At 58.9% G+C, this 14,122-nt stretch overlaps 6 protein-coding genes across 6 annotated transcripts; 2 read left to right on the forward strand and 4 right to left on the reverse strand.

Annotated features, from left to right (window-relative positions):
* The first annotated feature begins 333 nt into the window (after positions 1 to 333).
* On the forward strand, positions 334 to 824 carry SDRG_08680 (hypothetical protein). The gene is made up of 2 exons (XM_008614574.1): positions 334 to 514; positions 564 to 824. Exons 1-2 carry the CDS (start codon positions 427 to 429, stop codon positions 695 to 697), a joined length of 222 nt encoding a protein of 73 aa, XP_008612796.1. The 5' UTR covers positions 334 to 426; the 3' UTR covers positions 698 to 824.
* On the reverse strand, positions 717 to 8,304 carry SDRG_08681 (hypothetical protein). Its single transcript, XM_008614575.1, has one exon. The coding sequence runs from the start codon at positions 8,295 to 8,297 to the stop codon at positions 744 to 746; it is 7,554 nt and encodes a 2,517-aa protein (XP_008612797.1). The 5' UTR covers positions 8,298 to 8,304; the 3' UTR covers positions 717 to 743.
* A 100-nt stretch (positions 8,305 to 8,404) lies between these two features.
* SDRG_08682 (hypothetical protein) lies at positions 8,405 to 9,595 on the reverse strand. The gene is made up of 3 exons (XM_008614576.1): positions 9,258 to 9,595; positions 8,717 to 9,210; positions 8,405 to 8,674 (listed from the first exon to the last, which is right to left on the reverse strand). The coding sequence occupies exons 1-3, from the start codon at positions 9,588 to 9,590 to the stop codon at positions 8,425 to 8,427; spliced, it is 1,077 nt and encodes a 358-aa protein (XP_008612798.1). The 5' UTR covers positions 9,591 to 9,595; the 3' UTR covers positions 8,405 to 8,424.
* A 126-nt stretch (positions 9,596 to 9,721) lies between these two features.
* On the reverse strand, positions 9,722 to 11,089 carry SDRG_08683 (hypothetical protein). The gene is made up of 3 exons (XM_008614577.1): positions 10,670 to 11,089; positions 10,111 to 10,622; positions 9,722 to 10,060 (listed from the first exon to the last, which is right to left on the reverse strand). The coding sequence occupies exons 1-3, from the start codon at positions 11,054 to 11,056 to the stop codon at positions 9,799 to 9,801; spliced, it is 1,161 nt and encodes a 386-aa protein (XP_008612799.1). The 5' UTR covers positions 11,057 to 11,089; the 3' UTR covers positions 9,722 to 9,798.
* An 80-nt stretch (positions 11,090 to 11,169) lies between these two features.
* SDRG_08684 (hypothetical protein) lies at positions 11,170 to 12,603 on the forward strand. Its single transcript, XM_008614578.1, has 3 exons — positions 11,170 to 11,575; positions 11,624 to 12,159; positions 12,214 to 12,603. Exons 1-3 carry the CDS (start codon positions 11,216 to 11,218, stop codon positions 12,479 to 12,481), a joined length of 1,164 nt encoding a protein of 387 aa, XP_008612800.1. The 5' UTR covers positions 11,170 to 11,215; the 3' UTR covers positions 12,482 to 12,603.
* On the reverse strand, positions 12,598 to 14,003 carry SDRG_08685 (hypothetical protein). The gene is made up of 3 exons (XM_008614579.1): positions 13,514 to 14,003; positions 12,913 to 13,466; positions 12,598 to 12,867 (listed from the first exon to the last, which is right to left on the reverse strand). Exons 1-3 carry the CDS (start codon positions 13,913 to 13,915, stop codon positions 12,630 to 12,632), a joined length of 1,194 nt encoding a protein of 397 aa, XP_008612801.1. The 5' UTR covers positions 13,916 to 14,003; the 3' UTR covers positions 12,598 to 12,629.
* Positions 14,004 to 14,122: the final 119 nt, after the last annotated feature.

The raw sequence follows: 14,122 nt of genomic DNA on the forward strand, positions 1-14,122 counted from the left end.
GCCATTGTCGTTCACGACGCCATGTTTGTCACACATCTTATGCATCTATTGGCTACCTAGCGTCCTATAAATCCTGTCGTACCTCGTAGAGGCCCACTTGAACCAAGCATTTACTGTTGGTAGCTCGCATGCATACTGTAGTAGATCTAAATGCGCAAGGATGGTGATCGAGTGCGATGAGAAACCATCACCAAGGGTATATAATTTATATACCCTTGCCATCGCTGACGCAGGGTCTAAACCACTCCCAACGTGAGAAACAAATCAACAATTGCGTCTGGCGTGCCGTTCGCTGAGTTGTACCTTGTGATTGGCTAAAAATATATACAGCACCGCGAGTTTCGGCCAATCACGTCGTGACGCTAGAAAGGTGACGTGTCGGTATTTTTGAAATCGGCCAGCGCCGCACAAGACAGACAACAAACGATGTCAGACGTGGTCACGGAGTTCAAGGTCGGCATGACCTGCGGCGGCTGCTCGTCGGCCTGCGAACGCATCCTCGTGAAGATCCCCGGTGCGTCGATTCGCTCGATGTAGGATTGCGCATTCATGGCCCGTGCTAGGCGTCAAGTCGGTGGCGTGCGACATCGAGGCCCAGCAAGTGCTTGTGACGGGCTCGGCGGACGCGCAGACGATGCTCGCCGCACTCCTCAAGTGGTCCGCGGCCAGCGGCAAGAGTGTCGAGCTTGTCCAATAATAGAGCGAGTGCCTTTGAATCACGAATTCTTCTCATATTACGGACTTTACATGTCGGGCGGGATCGTCCATTGCGAGACGCCCGTCTCCTTGTTGTAGTAAAAGGGCTTGTTTTGCGCGTCGTCCCACTGTTCGACCCATGGGTTCTTCTTGGTGGCCTTCTCCTCGGCGACTTTGGCCTCCTCGAGCTCGTGTAAGTCGTCCTCGTCGTCCTCGAGCACGTCGTTGACGCCCGCGACGATCTTGTTTTTGTACTTTGTCGTAGTTTCGGCGAGCTTGGCCACCGCACTCGAGTCGACGACAGCGTCCTTGACCCGAAGCGCCATCTTCTCGACCGCGTTCAGATTCTTGGGCTCACGCCACACGGCGGGCCAGATCTGGTCGACACCGACCGCATAATTGGTTTGAAGCGACATTTGGAACGGGCCCTCCATTCCCGCCTTGTAGGCGGCCACGAGCACAGTGTACGTACGTGCCGCTAGGTTGCAACGCAAAACGAGTTGGCGCTCACGGACGGGCTGGCCGCTGTGCTCGATGACAACGTCGCGCGTCAGTTCTTTGACACGGCTGGCGCGGTCGCCCATTGCGCCGGCCACGATATAGACTGCGATAGGGAGCACAGTCACTGGCGCGAGTCCTTTCTCGTCGATTTGCGTGATCGTTAGGATCACCTCTGTTGGGCGCGAGACCGACAACGCAAAATGCGGGTTGGCTGCAACAGCGCCGTCGGGGTTGTGGCGCGTCGGGAGGCCGCCGGCCGTGTCTGCCTTGACCGACCAGTTGCCATGAAACGTTTGCGTGAGCCATTTCGCGGGGTCGTAGTACTTGCAGATGTAGAGGCACCGGAACGCGTTGCAAAAGTCGTCAAAGCTCATCCAAAACGTATTGTCGTTGGCGTCCGGTCGGATGCCGAGATGCTTTTTGAGGCGGCGCGTCCAAAGCGGCGAATCGTCGCCCCAGTCCCCGCGCCACTCGGGATGGTCGCCGGGTGGATTCCGAAGCTTGACGAGCTCGTGGCCGTCAATCTCACGCACGTCGTATATGACGTAGCACGCACCAAAGACGAGGCCCGTGTCGAGGATCTCGTGGTCGGCGTTATCGCTCGAGATGGTACCAGCGCCCAGCAGAAATCGATTGCGCTTGTGCGAGAGAAGCTGCTTCCAGAGCGTCTTTTTTCGCGCGCCGCGGGACGCTTGGGCCAAAAACACCTCGTCGGACGCAAATCCCGTGAGGTCCCGTAGCGCGTGATGCACAAAGCCGGTCTCGAGCGCTGCGTACCCACCGTGGTATTTCGCGTATGCCTTCTCAAGAAGAGGCACCCAGAGCTCTTCAAAGTGCGCACTGTGGGCAAAGGCCGCGCCGCCACTGATGTCCATTTTGTGCGTGTCGTCGAGGACTGGAAAGTAGTCGTCGACAATGACGGTTTCCCACTGCGAGTTTTTGAAAAACCGGATCGCGTACGCGCCCGTGAGCGACGTTTGCTTTGTAATGAACAAGTTGTCGATGAGTGCGTCCACCTTGCCGTCGTCGACACCGTCGGACGCGGCAATGATGCTCACAGCGCTGAGGAACCACCCGTCGTGGAGTCGCCCAAACCGCACGTCGTCCGGGTCCGTCCCGCCGTCAAAGAGACCGGCAGTGATGTTGATACCCGTCGAGACGCGCCAGTCGACGATCTCAGCTTCATTGATGCACCCGGCCAGCGACGCGTATGCCGGCGGAAATTCCGGATCCACAAACTGCAGAGACCGGCCAAACTGCCCGACAATGCACGCGTAGCCCGACTCGATCTCTGCGAGGGCCTCGCGCGCGTTGATGATGGCCTCGGGCACACCGGTCTCGACGGCAATGCCTTCGTTCTCGCGCCGAGTGCGCCGTGCGACGCTCTCCTCGTACATCTTGCGGCACATGTTGGCTTCGTGGGGCGACCAGTAGCTGCGTACGTCGGCTTCGCGGGCCCGCGCCGCAGCGTCTTCGGCGTCAATCACGGCGTCCTTGCGGTCCATCTCCTGCGAAAAGGCGGCTTTTAGCGCGTGGAAGCGCGCGCGCTCTTCGGGCGTCAACGACATGAGCCACGTGGCCACGAGCGGAATGTCGATCGACGCGTGCGACGACGTCTTGAAAATATCGGCCGGCGGGTTGATTCCGTTGGACATGAGTTTGAACCGGTTCTCGCGTAAAAACTTCTGAAACAAGACACGTTCGCGGCTCAAGCGCGCATCGGCAGCGTTAAGAAGGAGAAGCTGAAAGTGAATGATACAGCGCGTCTCTTCGAAAAACTCGGCATCGAGCGCCACGTCCCGACCCGGCAGTGACCGCAATAGCGACAACGTGTCTTCTGTCCCAGGTGCCTCCACGTCGTCGTCGTCATCGCCCGCTAAGGGCGGCAAGACAATCTCGTGCTCCTCGGACGCCGTGGCCGCGAATGGCATTGGGATCGGTCGGCGCAGATTGAGACGTTTGCGGTCGGGCAGGAGGCGCAACACCCGCTGCGTATATCGGTGGGCTTTGGTATGTACATACGCCTTGTACGCGTACCCAAACAGGCCAATGTAGCCGAATGGCCCTTTGCCATCACGAAGCACATCGACGAGGATCTCACGCAGCGTAAAGAGCGCGTCTCGGCGGCGTATGGTGCGGCCCTTGGTCGTAACACGGTGACTGCACTGCCACAGCGTCTCGTGGATCGTGAGGGCATTGTCGGCAGCTGAGAGCCGAGTGGGTGGCGCCGCATTGGCTTCGGCGGCCATTGCGGCAGCAAGCTGCGCCGATTTTTGCTTGCCGTACGATAGTCGCTGGTACTCGAGCTCGGCTTCCTTTTCTTTTTTCTCGCGCTCGAGGAACTCGTCCGACTCGAGCACGAGGGGTCGTCGGCGGTCGGCAAATACCTCTTTGGCGACGGTCGCTGCTTCGTGCAGAATCGCTTCGTGGACGTACTTGGTCGCAAGGCCCATGCGTACGGGCGTGATCGAGCACAGGTGTGCGGTGAACCCGACGAACGCGAGAAGCGCGAGCGAGCAAAGGCCAATACCAAAGCCGAGTGGGTCCGTAAACATAACACCGACGCAGCCCCACGCAAAGACGACGCCGAGCGCCTTGTAGACGTTGGCGGCCTCCTGGTTTTCGTTGTTGACGTTGTTGGTCGTCGCATTGTACGAAAATATCGGAAACACATAGGGCGAGTAGAAGATTTGGAGGTCGGGCTCACGGCAGAGCTTGATCGCGACGCCGTTGACGCCAAGTTTGAGCAAAATGACAATGATGCTAATCGAGAAGCAGTAAAACAAGTTGACGCCAAAGAAGAGTGCGAGCGCGATAAAGAACACGGCCGTGCCCACGACAAGCTGATTGGCGCGGCGCTGCGCGAGGGGGGCGAGGTAGTAGTCGTTCCGGACCCACTGCAGTAGAAAATAGACGACAACGCTGAACGTTGTCATGAGGAATGCAAAGGCGCCGCCGATCGGGATCGATGCCCAGATGAACATGATAAAAAGGAAGAGGACGGACCAACCCGCGCACGTGATGAGAGCTGATCGCACAAACGGCGAGAGCACCCAATTATCATCGTGCCACTTGAAGACAGCGACGATGAAGAGCAGTGTGAGCGGGTAGAAAATAAGGACCACGAGGATCCAGAGCGACTGCACGTCGTTGACGTCGAGCTCGAGCACATCCACAAAGAGCGCGATACCCAAGACCCACGCGAGTCCGTACGAGAAACGGGCACTAGCGCGAATGTCCGACGTGATCTCAACAACATGGTACCACTTGAAGACGGGCGATACGGAGAAGATGACAATATACGACCCGACCCAGATGGCCTCGCCAATCCACGGCGGTGCTTCCGTGAACGTGGCGCAGAATCCGTAGAGGAAGATACCGCCGAGTAGGCCAGCAAAGCAGTGCAGCGTCTGGTACTCGTCTTCCAACAAGTAGCCGCCCCGGTAGGCGTCGATGACGCTCATTTTTTCAAAGTCGACCTCGGCCGTGGGCACAACCGAGTACTTTTTCCATGGGTGAGCCAAAAAGCTGCGGGCGTTGGCTATGGAGGTCCGAAGCCGCGCACAGCACGACTGGCGCGGCGGCGCCACGACCGTAGTCGTGCTCGGCGCTGGCGGCGCGTCGAGGATCTCGATATCACGCATCGTTGGGTTTCCATCTTCATCGACAGCAGCAGGGACTGGCGGGGTATCAGCGATATCGGCTTCCTTGGCCGCAGCCTCCAGCTCGTCATCATCGTCGACGCCAGATGTCTTTTGGTTGTTCTTGTCATCGTCATCTGGTTTGCTGCTCTCAGCGGTCTGGCCCGCGAGTTGCAAGACTGACGAAGCGGCACCGCCGAGTCCCAGAAGCGCACTGCCTTTGAGTACGGGCAATGGTGGCATTTTGAACTCGGTGCCGGGCGCCGACGCTTGGAGCGACGGCAGCACAAACGCCGACCGGAGTGCGTCCGCCTCCTTTGCAAACTCGGCTTCCTCATCGAACGCATCGTCGTCCATGTCGTCGTCGTCGCCGTCTTCGGGTGGCCACACGACGAGTCGGTGGTCGTTTCGGCGCCACTGCGCCCACACCACCGTGCCAAGCATGAGAAGAACGGGTAAAAACACCGATGTCAAAAGGACAAACGTCGATTGCGTCGCTGCAAAGAGGAAAAGCCCCGAGCACACGACCAGCAGCTCCGAGCCCGCTGCGAGAACGAACGGCAGCTTGAAGCCTGGGACACCCAAGTACACGTTGGCGCCGTGCTCCGAGAGGAGGTGCTGCTTCATCAAGTAGAACGCGCGCGACGACGCGAGTACGAGGCCTGAGAAGAGCACGAGCACGAACGCAAGGACACCAAAGACGTAGAGCGGCCAGCGCTGCCCGATTATCGGCAGCGTCACCGTCGTCGTTGCCGTGAACGCAACGCCGACGAGCAAGAACAAGAAGAAGAACGATAGAAACCCAAGACCAAACTCGGGTGTCGCACTCAAATCCAGCAGCGGCGGCTTAGAGCCGTCGTGGCCAAAGAACGTGATCCCGCCGGCTTCGCGCGCGCCCATGCGAGGAAGGTTGCGGCCAATGATCTCCCGACAGAGCGCCGATCCGATGATCGAAAATGCCATGGTTTGTCCGAGGAGCCAGTACGTGCCGCACGAGACGACGAGAGCGACACGACAGAGCCCAAGCAGCAGCGAAATGTACCCTGCGGACCACGAGAGCTGGCCCCGCCACACAAGAAGGAACGTGGCGTCAAGGATGAAGATCGTAAAAAAGATTCCGATGCCTTGGGTCGGGTAGGCGCTCCGGAAGACGGCCACGATGGTGTAAATGAGAAGAATGCCGAGGGCGAGGGCATAGCAGCGACGATTAGTGCGCTTTTGGTGCTCGGGCGGCGTCACAAAGGCGTTTTGGAGGATATCCGCGAGCTCAAACCCGGGGATGGTGCGGGCGACCGAATAATGGGCACCGAGAAGCGCGTCAAAGGCCGAGAGTGGCTTGACGCCGCGGTCGTGCTTGAGTGCGTCCGAGGCAGCGGCGAGCTTGACGGACGCGTCCCCGAGGTGCTTGGCGGTGGCTTTTTTCAGCGCGCTCGTGTGCTTTTTTGAAATCGTGACGACCGCGAGGACTTGCGCGAGGGATTTGCTCAACTGGTCGTCGTTCGTAAACACGAGCCATATCATTGGCATCATATTGAGCGAGAGAAAGAACGCTGTGAGCGAGAAAAAGTCGACGTTGGCGCCGCCGAGAAACACTTTGGGGTCGGCAAAGATGGACGAAAAAAGGAAGAGGAAACCACAAATGCACGCGAGGCCTAAGGTCACGCGCACCTCCTTGGTCATGCGCCAGCCCATTTGCGTCCACTTGCGCAAGCCGTAGTAGCCGACAAGGACGCCAGAGCCAATAAAAATGAGGAAAAAGCCCACGGCCGGTGGCTGCACGGTCGAAATGGCCGTGAAGCCCCACGTCCAGAGAACAAAGAACGGCGACGCAACGCACACGTTGACGGCGATCTGTGCATAGTAGAGGTGGCGTCGAAAGGTGGCGTTGGCCTCGTCGTCTGTGGCAATGCCGTCGTTGTAGCAGAGGAAGAGAAGAGAGACGACGGACGGTGGGGGCTTCTTGATTTTCTTGGTAGGCTTTGTAGCGTCGCCACTTGTATCGTCGTCCTCGCGCTCGATGACTTCGCTTGCGATCTCGGCCAAGTACGCCTGGACGCGGTCGAGGCGGAAATGCATCTTCTTGCAGTAGCGCACGGACATGAAGAGGAGGACCGCAAACGCAATGCCAAACTGCAGCGCCGAGAGGAAGAACGCGGTTTGGCTAAACTCTTTCGAGTAGATCGGCTCGAGGTCAAAGAAGCCTTCGTTCGGTACGAGCACGATAAAGTACATGGAGAGCGTAATGTCACGGTTGGACGCCTGGATGTTGGGTCCGACGACGATACCGCCGCCCAGCGCGTCGCCGTACATGTTTACGGGCGTCGCCGACACGTTGCGCGTCATAGCGACAAAGTCGTCGGCGATGTTGACAATCTGCGCCGACTCTTCTGCGTCCACGTAACCAAACTCGGACGTGAGCCACGAGAGCGTCCCGTACTTTTTGTCGGCGTCGACGTCGGTTTGCCGTCGAAACACGTACATGGCCGACGGAAAGTTGATGCTGAAGCGTCCGAGGGGCGGGAACCCATACTGTCCTGCTAGCGACGCGTTGCCGTAGTCGTTGTTCATGCCCGGGTTGTTGTCCATGCGGACGAGGACACCACCTTGGGATTTGGCCATTTTGTAGTACGGCTGAAGTCGCTGGTTCCCCGGTGTCCAGACACGGCCATAGATCGTCGACGTGGCGTCGCCATAGTAGCCGCCCAGACCCATGGCCATCGTGGCGACACGCGTCGTTGCATATGTCTCTTCGATTTGCACTTGGAAGGGCACGACGGTTTGGCGCAGGCGAAGGCACGGGAGCGTTGTACTCAAGGTGCCGTTGACAATGCACTCCCCAGGCGCGAGTGGCAGCCAAACCTCTTCGACACAAACTGGCTGCAGTGGCATCGCAAACGACGAGTCCATGCCAGCGTTCGGTGTCTTTTGCTTGTATGCCGTCAGTGCTGTACAATAAATGACGTTGAGGTTGAGGCCACCAATAAAGTCGTCGGCAAACTCGAGGCCGTCGTCCTTGTCCCAAGCTTGAAGCGTGAACCCTTCGCCCGCGTACCGGTACCCAAACGAGAGGTCGCGGATGGTGTCTTTGTACCCGAGGCACCCCAATGTCCGACACGGCGCCCAGCTCGGGTTGAGGTTGTTGCGGACGAACGACGAGTCGCGCGAATTTGAGCCAAATGCGACTCGGATAAAGGCGTCTGTGAGTCCGCCCGCGGCGCCAAAGCCGTCGAGGTTGGGCAAATTGCGCATCTCGATGACTGTGACGGTGAGGTTGCCGCCCGCCGACTTGAACGTACCTGTGTCTGGACAGAGGGTCGGGCCGCCGGCGCACGAAAACGCATTCGAGAGGTTGAGTGCCTCGACACGTTTGTCGGGCTTGCCCGTGGCCCGGCCAGTTTGGCCGAGCACGACGACGCTGAGCGTCGCCGCAACGACGGCGGCGACCACAGGCGCGCCCATTGATGCCGACGTTTAAATGTGTAACGACCCGACGCAATGCAACCGCCAGTGCCAAACGGTTCAACCACCAGCCACGACTACAAATGTAGAGGCAGCTCCGGAATACGAGTGCATTAGATGAGACGAATTATATAGGCTCTGGCGCTCGTCTTTGGCTTGCGGCGCGTTCGAGAATGCTGGCTTCGAGACGGCGAAAGAGCGTCGTAAACGTACTTTGTATGAGCGCATCCAAGCTTGCATGGGCGTCACTTTTGTCGACGTCGAGTTGCCGCAAGAGCGTTTCAATGCCCGCGAGACCATCGGGTGCTGGCCGGGGGCTCGCTGCTTTCAAATACGCTCGGTACACAACGTCGGACCCGTTGGCCTCGATGCAGATCCTAATACACGCTGTATGTACTACAAACTAGAATCAAATGTACCAGCCGTGCTCGTCGTTGACGTAGCCGTCGACCGGATGGGCCTCGTCGTCTAGGACACTGCGCCACACATAGGTAATGCGACCGTCGAAGCAGTAGCGCTTGACAAGCATGCGCGTCGTGACGTGGACTGAAGCGTTGGAAACGACCTCGAGCGTATACAGCGTCGTGGCGTCAATGACACTCGCTCGTGCGTCCGTGACGGACCCGCCCTCGACGAGTGTGCTGCGGTGCCGTAGCACCTCCAGGATCGCTACGTCGACGGCCGCGAGGCTCATGTCTGGAAACGTTGTGTAGCGCGCGCCTTGTGAGCTCAGTTGGTGGGCATCCGAGAGGAGCTCAATGCGAAAGACGTCCGTGTCGGGCTCGAGCAGCCCTGTCGCAATCATCTCGGATTCGACGACGTCAAACTGGCGATCGGCGATGGCGTGCATCGCGCGTACCCGCGGCGCAGCGTCCGCACACAAGGCCAAGAATGGACGTTGCGCATCGAGCATCTATAGGCGATTGGGAATGTCAGGCAAATTAAATGTCGAAAGGGTACTGTTGGCCACGTCCGTAGCGCGTTCTCGAGATGGGCGCGGGCGACGCGCTGCTCTGTCAGAAGCTCGCGCAGCACTGCGTTGGTATGTCGAGCTCGCAACAGCTGTGCGTGCTGGCCCATTGCATGGCGGCCCCAGAACGACAATGCCTTGGCACTGTGGCGGCTTTGCAGGCGACAGAGCAGGACCTGCAGAGACGCCTCCTCGTCCTGCAGAGCTGCCACGTCACGCGCCAATGTCTTCTTGCGCACGCGTTTTGGTGCCTTTGGAGGTGGCACGTCGTCGAGGAAGGCCAGCGCGCTGTCGTCGACCGGCAGCATGTCCAGGAGCTCCATCTCGCCGGTATTCCAACGTGTCATGCCCAAAATGAAGCGCCTATCCGGATATTCTCTGTCGTATCCGGTAAGGCAGGTGTACTGGACCTGGCGTACATGTACCCTTCGCAGGGACAGCTCACACTGACTGCAAGACCGAGATTCGGCCGAGTGCACTTTCTATCGCGAGGAGATACGAGGACATTGCATGTTGAGGCGAGAAGGAGCGTCAGCTACTTAAGTTAAGCTCCTGGACTGCGCACTTGGCGTGCACCTCTTGCTCAAATTGAGTAAAGAGGCTCGCAAATGTCTTGGAAATGGTATCTGTGATGCCGTCAATCGTCGCATCCGTCGACCGATGGGCGGCGTCAATGCGCAGCATGTCGACGAGGCTGCTCAGCGTGTCGAGTTCGTCCACGGGCGTTGGACTCGCCGCGCGCAAGTACGCTTTGTACCGTGTCATACCGTCGCTGCACGGTGAGTACTCGACCCTATTCATAGCGGATGAGACCATTGGGACAGGATGTCAATGGGTTTTAACCAGCCGTGTTCGTTGTTTGTAAAGACGTCCGACTCGATCGGTCCTGCTTCGTCATGGAGGACACTGCGCCAGACGATGGCAATGGCGCCCGACGTTGGGTTGACGTAGCGCTTGGTGATCATGCCCGAGACGACCTTGATGACGCCATTAGGATGCACAAGCTCGTCTCGCATGTACGTCGTGTCGTCGTCGACGTGGAAGGTGGTATGGTCGCCGTGGAAGGCGGTGAGGCGTCGCCGGTCGAGAATCGTCTGATGCGCGGCGGCCGCAATCGTCGCCACGTCAGCCTGGAACGTGCACGAGCGACTTCCTTCGGAGACAACGCGGCCTTGCATCAAAGTGGTGCGAAAGTCCAAAATGTCGTCGCCGTCCGACTCGAGAAGGCCAGCGGCGATCATCTCCGACTCGAGAAGCGCGTACTGGCGGTCGGCAATGGCGTGGATGGCTGCGATGCGCTCGCCGGCATTGGCGTCCAGCGTCAGGTCGCGCCACTTGGTGTCTTGCAATTGCTTCTACGCGCGCAATTACACTATCGTCATGCGAGACTACACAAACGTACGTGCAGTGACCACGGCAGCCTCCGAAATGCGCGCTCGAGGTACTCGCGGAAGGCCGTCTGCTCTGTCAGCGCAGCGCGCAGCTCGTCGTTCTCGCGCAGCGCCTTTAGCTTCAGCGCGTTCTGTGCAATTGCCAGGTTTTGCCACTTGGACGAAGCCTTGCAGCTGCGGCGGGCGCGCAACTGCGCTACCTCGTCCTCAAGATGGCTTTGGGCCCCGCGGAGCTCGAGCAGCTCGGCCGCCATTCGGTTGATACGCACGCGCTTGGGCTTTGTCTTGGGCTTGGCCAGCGGCAGCACGTCGTCAAGAAAGGCCAACGACTCTTCGTCGGCGGGCGGCAGCCAGTCGAGGACCTCGTCGACGCTGAGCTCCATCGTCGGCGCTTCCATGCATGCGCCTGGCTGCGACAACAATCGTTTGCGTTCTATAGGAATGTACGTCAATAGGCAGAGCGATGATCTTTTCGTCGAGTTTTGCACAGGCCGTTTCGGGTGAGAAATGTGTTTTGTGCGTGGGAAATAAAATCCAAGCCAAGCGACGTCGCGCCCATGGACAGCGACGACCTAGCGGACCTCGACCTCCTCGACTTGCTGCCCGCAGCAGACGTTGGCTCGCTCGCCTTCCTTGATGTAGCCGCGCCCCGGAAACGCCGGCGGGTCAATCGCTTGGCCGTCGACCTCGTGGCGCTGCGCGGCCAAGCCGCCGAGCTGAGCAGCTGCGTCGCGGCCTTGCGCGCCCAGCGCGGCTGCCCCAAGGAAGCGTCGCCGTACGGTCGCCTCGCATTGAAGCAGAAGGCGCTCAAAGACCGAGCGCTCACGGAGCAGGCCGAGCTGCGCGCGCTGCTGGCCGAGCAACATGCATTCCGCGCCTTTCTCGAGAGGGCGCTTCTCAAGCGTCCGCGCAGCATGGTCCGTTGCCCTCTTTTTGCGCATGTGCACAAGCGCGCTCTTTCGTAGATGCTCAAGGTCGAAGACTCAAAATGGCGCCGTTATGCTCTCGGAGCGACGGCCGAGGCTCGCGTATCGGCCATCAATGCCATCGCGGACCGGCAGTACGAGCTCCTCGAGTCCGAGATGCTTGCGAAAGGCCTCTTCGAGCCATCGGAAGATGTATTCAACGTATTCACAAGCCTCTCGGACTGTACAATGACATCCGAGGCAATGCGCTACACGACGCTGCCCGTCCCCATGACGCGTGCTGCCGCTGTCGCGATCGAGCTCATGCGGGAGCGCCACGCAATGGCTTCATCCGCGCAAGATGGCGACATCTATGCGCCGCACGGGCACACGTCCCACGACATGCACCGCATTGACGACCGCACGACGTATGTTCGCAGCGTGTACGCGCCACCGGGTGCTCTCGTTGTGACGTCAAGCATGATCACAAAGACGTACGAGCAGCACGGTGTCGTGACGATCGTGTGGCGCAGTGTGCTAGAGGATGAAGGCGTCCCGCGCATTCCAGCGTCTTTTGTCAACGACGAGCACGGCTGGTGCGATCAAATGCATGAACACCCATGTTCTTCTGCTACGACTATGTACATTAGGATTCAGCTGCGCCAAGACGACGCAGAAACGACGCGGTACACAGCCTATGTCCGCGTGGCCAACCCAATCGCACCGCAGAGCGCCGACGTAGACAAGCTCGACGATCTCATGCAGATGCTCTATGTCGGGACAAAAGTTGATTCGCTACGTCAAGCCGACTTGACTGCGACCGTGCAAGCATCGTTTCGGGCCATGGTTGCGCAGTTTGAAGCGCTCGTTGTGCAGCGGGCTTCGATTACGACAGAGAACGCGCGAGACGTCCAATAAGCAAGAACTACGTGCTTATGTTCTAGATAACGTGAACCACCTTCGGTCGATCACTACTATCAATGTCCATATGGCTTGTATTACCCATACACCGAAAGGTTTGTGTACATTTGTACTTGTACAGGAAAAAAGTATATTACAAAATGAGTTATTTGGCCATGAGCTGAATCTCATGTTCAAAGTGGGTTGTGGCGCGAACGAACGCGTTGCGCACCGTGTCGACGAGCGTGTCACTCGTGTTTCGGAGTGGCGCCGCGTGCTCGGCCAAGTCGATCATTTGCACGAGGTCGCTCAGGTGATCGACGCTGCTAGAGACGTGTGGCACGGACGAGCTCAGAAAGACTTTGTAGTGTACGTGCGCCTCGTCTTTTTGTTCGAAATAGAGCCTATTGCGATATTGAGACGCCTAATTCAAAGGGCATTTGACGCACCAGCCGTATTCGTCATTCACAAAGCTGCCAACGGCCGGCGGCAAGAGCTCGTCGTGAAGCACACTGCGCCACACGACGCACACGTTGCCCGTCGACGGCTCGACGAAGCGCTTGATGACGAGGCTCGTTGCCACTTGCACCTTGCCTCGCGGGTGCGTCAAGAGCTCCCGCGTGTACATGGTGTCGGCATCCAGCATCTGCACGTGCTTGGTCGTATCGATCGCCGCCGAGTGGCGGTCGCGGGCCGCAGCCTCGCGCTCGAGAATCTCTTGGCGCCGCCCGAGCACCCCCATGGCCACGTCGGGCACATGCGCCATCGCAGCTTGCAGCACCGTGTACCGGACACCCTCGGCCGTGCACGATCGCGGGTCGTGGGTCGCGAGCTTCACCTCGAGGAGGTCCGACAGCATTGGGCCAAAGAGCCCTTTCGTCACCATTTCGGTCTCGACCATTTCATACTGGCGGTCTGCGATCGCGTGGATGGCAGCGACGCGCGCGTCACTCTCGGCGGGGAGGGTGAGCGACCGCCAGCGCTCGTCGACGAGCTTGTCCATCTAGAACATGACCTCGTCCTCGACGTACTCCTATATAGAGGACGTACAATGGCAGTGATTGCGCGTGGCCGCTTGAGCAGCATGCGCTCCAAGTAGTCGCGGTACTCGTTCTGTTCGGCAATGTACCCACGTAGCTCGTCGTTGTCGCGCATCGCCTTGAGCTTGAGAGCTTTCTGGTTCATGGCAACGCGCTCCCACTTCGCGTCGACATCGGAAAGGCCCTGGACCTTAAGGGCGGAGACGCGCTGGAGGTGGTCGAGCTCGGCAGCGAGATGCGCATGCTCACTGCGCAGTGCATCCAGCACGGTCTTGGTCTGGACGCGCTTCCGCCGCTTGGCACGGCCCGTTGGCGAGATCTCGAGCGCTGCCGAGCTCTCGCTGGATGGCGCGTCATCTAGAAAGCCGAGAATATCGTCCGACGGTGGCGGCAGCAGGTCAAGAAGGTTCATCGCGGTCTGACCTCCTCACCGCGACCGTGGCGTCGACTTGATTACAACATCAACTGGTCGGCGGTAATCAAAAGGTCAGATATTTGCTGTATCGGATATTTGCCAAACTACAGTATCAGCCCGAATCCGACCCAAGTCCAGCGGTAAAAACGTGTGCACAATCAAAGAGATCAGACGAAATGTAGTGCATGACGCCGCGTTATCATG

Source organism: Saprolegnia diclina, assembly GCF_000281045.1.
Source record: "Saprolegnia diclina VS20 unplaced genomic scaffold supercont1.27, whole genome shotgun sequence".
NCBI lineage: Eukaryota > Oomycota > Saprolegniomycetes > Saprolegniales > Saprolegniaceae > Saprolegnia > Saprolegnia diclina.

Coding starts and splice junctions, on each gene's coding strand:
- SDRG_08680 (XM_008614574.1), top strand. CDS start 427: ATGTCAGACGTGGTCACGGAGTTCAAGGTCGGCATGACCTGCGGCGGC. Junction 515..563: donor CATCCTCGTGAAGATCCCCG/GTGCGTCGATTC, acceptor GGCCCGTGCTAG/GCGTCAAGTCGGTGGCGTGC.
- SDRG_08681 (XM_008614575.1), bottom strand. CDS start 8,297: ATGGGCGCGCCTGTGGTCGCCGCCGTCGTTGCGGCGACGCTCAGCGTC.
- SDRG_08682 (XM_008614576.1), bottom strand. CDS start 9,590: ATGGAGCTCCTGGACATGCTGCCGGTCGACGACAGCGCGCTGGCCTTC. Junction 9,211..9,257: donor CGCTACGGACGTGGCCAACA/GTACCCTTTCGA, acceptor AATCGCCTATAG/ATGCTCGATGCGCAACGTCC. Junction 8,675..8,716: donor GTCAACGACGAGCACGGCTG/GTACATTTGATT, acceptor AGCGTGTATTAG/GATCTGCATCGAGGCCAACG.
- SDRG_08683 (XM_008614577.1), bottom strand. CDS start 11,056: ATGGAAGCGCCGACGATGGAGCTCAGCGTCGACGAGGTCCTCGACTGG. Junction 10,623..10,669: donor GGCTGCCGTGGTCACTGCAC/GTACGTTTGTGT, acceptor TTGCGCGCGTAG/AAGCAATTGCAAGACACCAA. Junction 10,061..10,110: donor ACAAACAACGAACACGGCTG/GTTAAAACCCAT, acceptor CGCTATGAATAG/GGTCGAGTACTCACCGTGCA.
- SDRG_08684 (XM_008614578.1), top strand. CDS start 11,216: ATGGACAGCGACGACCTAGCGGACCTCGACCTCCTCGACTTGCTGCCC. Junction 11,576..11,623: donor TCAAGCGTCCGCGCAGCATG/GTCCGTTGCCCT, acceptor GCTCTTTCGTAG/ATGCTCAAGGTCGAAGACTC. Junction 12,160..12,213: donor GTCAACGACGAGCACGGCTG/GTGCGATCAAAT, acceptor TATGTACATTAG/GATTCAGCTGCGCCAAGACG.
- SDRG_08685 (XM_008614579.1), bottom strand. CDS start 13,915: ATGAACCTTCTTGACCTGCTGCCGCCACCGTCGGACGATATTCTCGGC. Junction 13,467..13,513: donor CACGCGCAATCACTGCCATT/GTACGTCCTCTA, acceptor GTCATGTTCTAG/ATGGACAAGCTCGTCGACGA. Junction 12,868..12,912: donor GTGAATGACGAATACGGCTG/GTGCGTCAAATG, acceptor ATATCGCAATAG/GCTCTATTTCGAACAAAAAG.